Source organism: Vigna radiata, chromosome 6, assembly GCF_000741045.1.
Source record: "Vigna radiata var. radiata cultivar VC1973A chromosome 6, Vradiata_ver6, whole genome shotgun sequence".
Taxonomy (NCBI): domain Eukaryota; kingdom Viridiplantae; phylum Streptophyta; class Magnoliopsida; order Fabales; family Fabaceae; genus Vigna; species Vigna radiata.
The window spans coordinates 37,158,090-37,166,485 of NC_028356.1; the positions used below are offsets into that span (position 1 = coordinate 37,158,090).

At 32.0% G+C, this 8,396-nt stretch overlaps 1 protein-coding gene across 1 annotated transcript; it reads right to left on the minus strand.

The window, feature by feature from the left end:
• Positions 1-1,356: 1,356 nt before the first annotated feature.
• On the minus strand, positions 1,357-4,793 carry LOC106765057. The gene is made up of 4 exons (XM_014649544.2): positions 3,163-4,793; positions 2,946-3,078; positions 2,728-2,812; positions 1,357-1,885 (listed from the first exon to the last, which is right to left on the minus strand). Exons 1-4 carry the CDS (start codon positions 4,359-4,361, stop codon positions 1,644-1,646), a joined length of 1,659 nt encoding a protein of 552 aa, XP_014505030.1. The 5' UTR covers positions 4,362-4,793; the 3' UTR covers positions 1,357-1,643.
• Positions 4,794-8,396: the final 3,603 nt, after the last annotated feature.

Consider the following 8,396-nt stretch of genomic DNA (forward strand, 5'->3'; position numbering starts at 1 on the left):
AAAGACAATGATTCATCTAATGAACAAATTATCAATTTTGCTTTATTTTCATATTGTGAACTTGTAACATTTAAAGAAGCTTTAAATAATCAACATTGAAAGAAAACAATGAATGAAGAGATTTAAGCATTGAGAAGAATAAAACATGGGAACTGACAAACTTATTTGTAGACAACAAGTCAATTGGAGTAAAGTCGATATACAAAGCTAAGTATAGACCCAATGGAGAAATTGATAACTTCAAAGCAAGGTTGTAGCAAAAAAGATAGAAACAAAATCCAGGTATTAATTATTGAAGTATTTACTCATGTGAAAAGATTATATACAATTCGTGTGATTATCTCTATCATCTCAAAATAATTGGAAAATTTTGCACAAAGTATGTTCAAACAGGTATCTCTAAAAATTATTATGCAAAAAATAAGAATCAATCTTCTCATCAAATGGATGTTAAGTATGTTTTTCTAAATGGCACTTTCGAAAGCAAAAATATGAGATTAAAGACAAAAAAGATAAAGTCTACAAATTGAAAATTGTATTGTTTGACTTAAAACAAGTACCCAAAGCGTGGTATAAGAAGATTTATTATTAAAAAATATCTCCACTTATTTTTAAAGTTTGAATTAAAAGATAAATAAATTCTAATTTCGTTCAAAGTTTGAAAATTAAAAATATTTTTAATCCAGAAAGTAGACATTACTATCATTTTGGATGTTTAACAAATCCATATAAAATATTTTTCCATGTGACATGCGTTGTATTAAATAATCTCCTCCAAGTGTAACAACCAGCATATTTTTATGCTAAATTCACATTTTCAAACCTTATCTGAAATCCTCGTCTATTCTCAATCCATTTACTTGCTAATTCACTAAGCAACATCTCACTATTCGAACTTTTTATCCAATCATATCAACATTATTTTAAACGGTGTTAACTCAGTGCGAGTCTTAATCTCATTTGTTAGAATGTCATTTAGTTCACCCAGATACAACGTATTACAAACACGGTGCAAACAAACATGAAAATGGCAAATGTTGATTATAATAGTCACTGCTAATACTCCAAAATTCTAAAAAAAAACGTAAGGAAATTACATTAAAATACTTACCTTCTAGCGTTTGAAGATTGATCATCTCAAGTTTCATGAGTTGCCAAAAGCACATGTAAATATCAAAATGATTTCAACAAAGATAATTTAATAAGAATAGAAAGAACCGCAACACCAACGACATGGTCGAAGTAACAAGCTTCTACCTAAATTGCATAAGCAATATGAATGTTCATATTTCATTTATACTCGACCATTTTCTGTTAAACTTAAATATGTATGAAAAATAAGAAAATGAACCGCAATTAAGGATATAATCTTCGCCTTAATAGAAGAAATAAATTTTTAAAAGTGAATAAAAACCAATCTTAATAAAATAAATCATAAATCCTAATGAAATCAATCTGAAATCATCATAAAATTTACAGATAGTAACTAAACTTGGGCAGTAAAATCAACAAATCTAAACTTTATTTTTGATTCTGAGTGAAGTCTTTTTTTTTACTTGAACTTGGTGATGCAGTGTGCTGTGATTCACATCACAAACATTGAGTATATATGGTTGTAGAGTTTTGAAGGGCAACCAACGAGATCAGTAGGCTGTTGCTTTGCCATTCTGGCGCTGTGACTGAGTCTGTGTTTGTTCCTGGGAATGGCTGTTGTGCAGTTGACCATGTCTAAGCTGGTTAGGGTGCTGCTGGTGCTGTAACGGGAACATTTGCTGGCTAATAGCAAGCTGTTGAGCCATGCGACTCGAGAGGAGGGACTCGCCACCAAGTTCTGCGACCGTGCGCCTCAATCGCCGCACCTCGGCATCCAAAGTCTCATTCAGAGCTGCCAAAATAAGCATGCAGATGAATCTTTGTTCATTTGAAGAAGGGAGAGATGATGAAATGGAGATACATATTTCTGAATTACAAGTTTAAGATGCTAAAAGTATATTGCTAATGACTTGGTCTTAGAGATGATAGTTTACATAATGACTGCAACAATCATAAAAGTCACCGCTGATAGAGGCATTAGGCATGAAGCCAAAAAGTTGTATTAAGAATCATGGTTAGTGCAGGTTCTGACCATCTGTATCAAGCATCAAAACATCAAATACTTGAACCTTGACTATCCGAGCTACCTTTCCTTCCAAGTCTCGTTTTCTCTCTTTTTTCTTTCTATTTGGCATTAAGGGTGTTTTAGTGACACCAATATGTGGGCAAAATGGCCCTAATATCTTCAAATATACAGTTTTAAAGAGGGTATGACAAACAAAATAGAACATCAGAAAAACGTGGTACAAGTGCAAAATTTACTTTACAAGCATTTGTAAAAATGAAAGTAAATTCCAGCTGACAGGTAGATTTCAAAGGTGAGTTGGGCAGGTACCCTGAATATAATTGGATAGTAAATCACTCGAGTTTTAGTAACTTAACATCAGCCATTTACATGTCGAGAACCAGAACAATTTTGATTAGTTTATCTGTATTCACTAAAAATTGTCATGTAGTAAACCCTGTTAGCACATAAAATCCGTTTACTAAATAAAAAGCATACATCATCGAACCTGATCACATATAAACGTGGTGTGTACAAAAACAACAAAGTTCACACTTTACAGGTTAGAATAAGCAAACACAGATTTGACCTAATACATTAAGTAGAAGAAAATGTATGTAAATCCATACCATCTTTCAGTTGGGACTGCTGTTCCAAGGCTTGAATCCTCAATTTGTACTCATTGTTCTCACTTTTAAGCTCTGAATTGTCCATCTGCAGACAAGCACGACAAAAGAAAGGGGAGAAAAAGAATAAAGGAATGATGAAAGGGAACATTTTATTCATCACAGTAAAATATAAAAGACAATTTGACAAAAAATATCGGCTGAACTCAGAAGGCACGCACCTGTAATTTGGTAAATTGAGTAGACAATGTGGTTGTCTCTGTCTGAAGTGTTTGGACTTTCAGCTCCAATTCAGAAATGTATCGCATCTTCCGCTCTTTCGAGCGAGCAGCAGATAGCCTATTGGCCAAAATCCTGGACAAATATTTCAGAGTCTTAGTTGCTTTCCACCAAAAGAGAAAACAACATAAAAACAGTAAAACACAAGACTATTATTACCTTTTTGCACGTTTAGGATCAGCCATGGCAATTTCAGCAAGCTTATCATTCTCCTTTATTTTCTTTAGCTCCTCCGAGCTGAATTCACCATTTCCAAACTCGATGCTTGTTTCAGATGTCTTACCCTCTATTGAATTGCTAGGCGAGTGTTGACCACCCCGGTTTTGCAAAGGAGGAAGCTTAGGTGATTCATCTCCAATATGAAAATTTCCAATGGAGCTGTCCAATGAGTAACTTCTCCGGTGTCGGGATCCCGGTGCAATGTCCCCATTAGAACTCCTCTTCACTCCTTCCCTTCTGTCCTCAGAACAGCTTGAACTAGCCCCTTGAGCACCAGTTGTTTTCCCATTCGCATGACTCTCAACTTCGTTATCACTGCTTTCAACAGTCTTGGAACCACTGGTTCTGCTATCCAAATCTTTATCTTCCATACCAGAAAAATTCAGAGTATCAATGTTGTCCAAATTCATGTATGCACTAAACAAATCATCCAATGAATCATCCTCTTTCCTCCCAACCACAGGCTCCCCACCAAAACCATCAACACGGTCCATACTCTTAATCGGTTCCTTTAACACTAGCTGAATCGGTTTCTCGTATCCCGAGTTCCCTCCCCTGGAAACATCACGATCATTCCAAGTCCTGGAGGGAACCAACTGAGGGGCAGACTGAATAAAATCAGAGATTCCCAAAGGGGAATCACTGCTGGATCGCCTGTGTCCTTTCCGAGGTGGAAGAGAATGGCCAAGCTGAAGTGCATGACCACGATTAGGCAAAGGGGCATGTGGGTTAACCAAGCTTTCCTCAGCAGACAAATCTATCGAAATTGGGTCAGAAACGGAGGGCTCCCTATAAGGAGAAGGACTCAATGGGGGCAAGGAATCCAGAGAGAAAAAAGAGGGCTGAGACAGAGACCTGGAATGGGACGAAACAGAACTCAAATTGGGAGAACCCAAACGCTGAGAAACCGAATTGGAATGGGATTGGGAGCCAAAAAACTGAGGATAGGCTGAAGAAGGTGAAATATTTGTATTAGGGTGTGAGGGTGGTATACCATAGGGTTTCTGATTCTCAGCAACACCCAATTGACTAACAGGCACAGCAGTATTCAATCGATTTGGGGGCCTGAGATTTGCTCCCGATGATGAACCAAATACACTACCATTTCGTTTCATATTACTTTGATCAACACCTTCCATTGACTCAACAGCCGCCAACCCTTCTACTCAAAAATCACAACTTTCAACAATACTCACCAATCAACGCATACAAACCTTCAAAATCCTTACACACAGTTCACCCAGGCTAGTGTAGTGAAAAAAAAAAAATTGCTAATAATTGCAGAAAGTTCTAACTAACACAGTACTTTGTGTACCTGGTCATAGCCAGAGCAGATTAAAAAGTGCAAACCCTATCTTGCAACCAGCACGGGTGACAAAGACAAGAGTAAATTATATCAGAAGCAGAGTGTGTGTTTTGTGTCACAGAAGCAGGAAAATTCCACGGTGATGCGGAAGAGGTTTCTAGAGAAAGAACATGAGAAGCTGAAGTGTCGGAGGACGAAGATGACGATGTGGTTGTGTTGTGTGTGCTATAAGGTAAATTTGTGAGTGTCTCTTTTTTCTCCTCTGGTCGTGAAATAAATGGCATGCGCGTGTCAACTTCGCTGGAACGCGGATATTGTTTTTTTTTCCTTCATTTCCGGCCTCCGTTTTATTCTTTTAACATAAAATTAAAATGAAAAAATCACCTTCGAATTTTAATTTTTTTATCATACTTTTTTAATTCTTTTCAAATTTGTAGCTTTTATTTAATTCAATTTCTATGACAAAAATAAATTTAAAAAAAATAACAATGTCGTCTTTTTCTTTAGGTTAAGTTTTTATAAATTTATTTTTAATATTATTTCAAAATATTTTTTATCAATTAAGGTATATTATACGTATATAAATTTATTTGTGGAATTTTTTTTGTATTTACTTTTTGTTTTTATTCAAATTTATTGTTAGTAGGTGAAGGTGGTGTGTAGAAGTATAGAGTATTATTTATTTGTTATGTAATCGATTCGAAATCTATACGTAATAGGAAACTCCCAATTAGTCAATATGCTTTAACAACTTTACATCTTGTATTGATGTAGACACAACATACGCGTTTCCACACGTCACATTTCTTCTATGTTTGGATCAACGTTTATGATTTTTTTATTTTTTTTACGCAGCTTATTATTTTATTTGAGCTATGTCTTCCTTTTAACCCAAAAATCATAGGCCCAATTGAAAATTAAAAATATGTTGCAAAAATCAATCGTGTTTATTAAAAACAACTAAAATTTTATTTTGTGTTTTATGGTCAAAACTGACGGTCAAGTAAACATGTATTGAATCGATGGGGTTACAGATAAAAAATATTAAAAATTAAAAAATATTATGAATTAATAGTTGTCCGTTAATTTTTTATATGTATTTATATTGATTAATCTTTGTGAGATTTAATTATTTATATTAATTATTCATAATTATTGACTTGTAACTTTGGATTGTATTTTGTATTTACAGTTAGGTTTTCTATTTGAACAACATCACATAAAATATTAATTTTTGTTTAGTTAGGTTAGCATTTTACTTTTGTTGTATTTGTATTTTTGTTTAGTTAGATTATGGTCTACTCATAATAGAGCTAAAAATACCATATTTACATTTTTGTTTAGTAAAGTCTATTTTCTATTAGCTAAAAATCTAAGTTTTAATATTCTTTTGCTCCTCATATGCGCTATAATAATCTCTATATTACATTTTCTTATTTTTGGGATTTTTCCAAAAATATGAAATTTTGTGATTTTTTTTTAAATATCTTGTACAATTTTATTTCGATCTTTGTTTGTTTTTTACTAATTGGACCATTTAACTTGTAGCTATCTCTTTTCGTACATGGGTCATAAAGCTTATAAAAGATATGATAGAAATATAAATTACATACACATGAGAAAATATCACTTTTATATATAGTATAGATAATAGAAAATACCATTTTTTTAAAATTCGTCCACTTGGTTTCTTTTTATAATTTTCTAGTCATCTCTCAAAACACCGTTAACCCTATTAATCATAACAAAATATTTAAAACTTTGATATTTCAACAAATAAACATAAAATGCCAATTTTATATTTGTTTCTTAAAAGAAAAACAAAAGTACACTTTGAAATGCTAAAGATGAAAATAGTATAATTGAAAAAATCTACAAAGAAAAAGAAGCGTAATCATTCGAATCATTGCACATATATACGTTTGAATTATATAATTTCAATTGTAGTTTTATTAAGTATTCAGAAAAAGAAAGATTAATGCAACTCTTGATAGATTAGTTTGGCACTTGCATGAACTTGATCATACGATTTTAGGTCAGACTTAATAGTTAGTTGAGTTAGCCATTTCAATGGTGCTGATATTAAAATAAAGTTGTATTAGGTAATGTGTCTTACACATATCATTTCAAAAGTTGTTGAAATGTTTTCCTGTCGCATGGAATAAAGCTTAAGGTTATGGCTACACTTGTAGATTATTTTTCTCAAAAGAAAAAAAAAACAGTGGCAATTTTTCAGTTTTTATTCTAATAATGGTGATTGATAGAACACTCTTAATCATCATTGTAGATGTTGAGCTTCTCACTATGACAATATCTTTTTCCTACTTTGTTAAAAAAAAAATATATGCAATTATGTTAAAATAATTATATTTGTTGTTTTTTTTAAGTTTATCACTCTATTAAAATTTAAAATATATACTAGCTCTGATTTTAAAATCTAAAATAAGTGTTGGAAGTCCCAAATTGACTAGAGATAAGGCCAAATTATAATATATAAGTGAGATGCAAACTTCACCTTACACATCGATTTTGTGGGGTTGAGTTAGGCCTTAAACTCACCTTCTAATATGGTATCAAAATCATGATTAGAGTCTATCCTAACTAGTTCTAAGTTTATGTTTGTTGTTTGCATGGTCTTTCAAACAATAAATTACTAGTATTTAAGAAGGATGTTAAATGTGAAAATTTTGGTACAGTCATAGGTGGTCATCAAAACAAAATTAAATGAATATAGGTTCTTAAAAGTTTCATTCATTGCTTATTTTTTTATGTTGTTGTATGAGATATTTGTTGGTGTGGTGGTAATTGTTTTATAGTTTATGAAAAGTGCACGCTTTCAAGTTGACTTCTATTAGTAATTGAGCCTTTTTTTTATCTGCTGGTTGATACGGAATATTTATTATATATTTACTTCTGATGTTTAATTTTTCTTGTCGTAACTTTTGGTAATAAACTTGAGCCATTGATGGCACACGTGGTTTTCTAAAGGTTGGCAAAGCCTTTAATGCTGTGAATCGTAATGTAAGTTATACATGTATCATGCATATTCATCTAAAAAAAGCTATATTTATAATTGTTGCACTTTTAATATTAGGTAAGTACACACTAGGTAAGTAGAGAAGCTTGTAGTCACATGCGACGGTGTTTTGATAGCAAGATTTTCTATTTCAGTTTTTTTTTTTTCTTTACATTTTACTTTTATGATTTTGTTTCAATGTTGTTATAACTCAAGAGATAAGAAAAACTTAAATTTGAATAATTAGATTATTTTAGACATTTAAGCTAGTTGTTTCAAGAGTGGATTTGTGGTTGATTTCCAATGTTTAGTATCATGGATTTTTGTATGTTGTACAAATTTCTACTTGTTCGATTTTATTTTTTTTTTTTGTCCAAATTGTTCACATGTTGTTGAAGAGGTGTGAGGTTGTCTTCTAGTATGGTCATATTTAAGGGTGGACAAATCGAACTGAACTGTACTGCACTGCTAAAAACTGAACTGTAAAACAGTTCAGACAAACTGAACTGTAAAACAGTTCAGACAAACTGAACTGAACTATATTTTGTTTTATCAAACTGAACCGTACTGAACTGTACTATACTACAGTATGAACTGAACTGAACTATTAACTGAACTATAAATTGTACTAACTGAACTATTAACTGAACTGTAAACTGAACTAAACTATTAATTGAATTGTAAATTAGACTAACTGAACTATTAACTAAATTGTAAACTACACTAATTTTAACTAAATTACAATATAAACTGAACTGAACTAGTAACTATACTAATTTTAAACTGAATTGTACTAATTTTTAAACTAAATAGTATAACAATACATGTTCTTTTTAATTGAAAATTATTTTA

Coding starts and splice junctions, on each gene's coding strand:
- LOC106765057 (XM_014649544.2), bottom strand. CDS start 4,361: ATGGAAGGTGTTGATCAAAGTAATATGAAACGAAATGGTAGTGTATTT. Junction 3,079..3,162: donor GATCCTAAACGTGCAAAAAG/GTAATAATAGTC, acceptor ATATTTGTCCAG/GATTTTGGCCAATAGGCTAT. Junction 1,886..2,727: donor GCAGTCCCAACTGAAAGATG/GTATGGATTTAC, acceptor TTATTTTGGCAG/CTCTGAATGAGACTTTGGAT.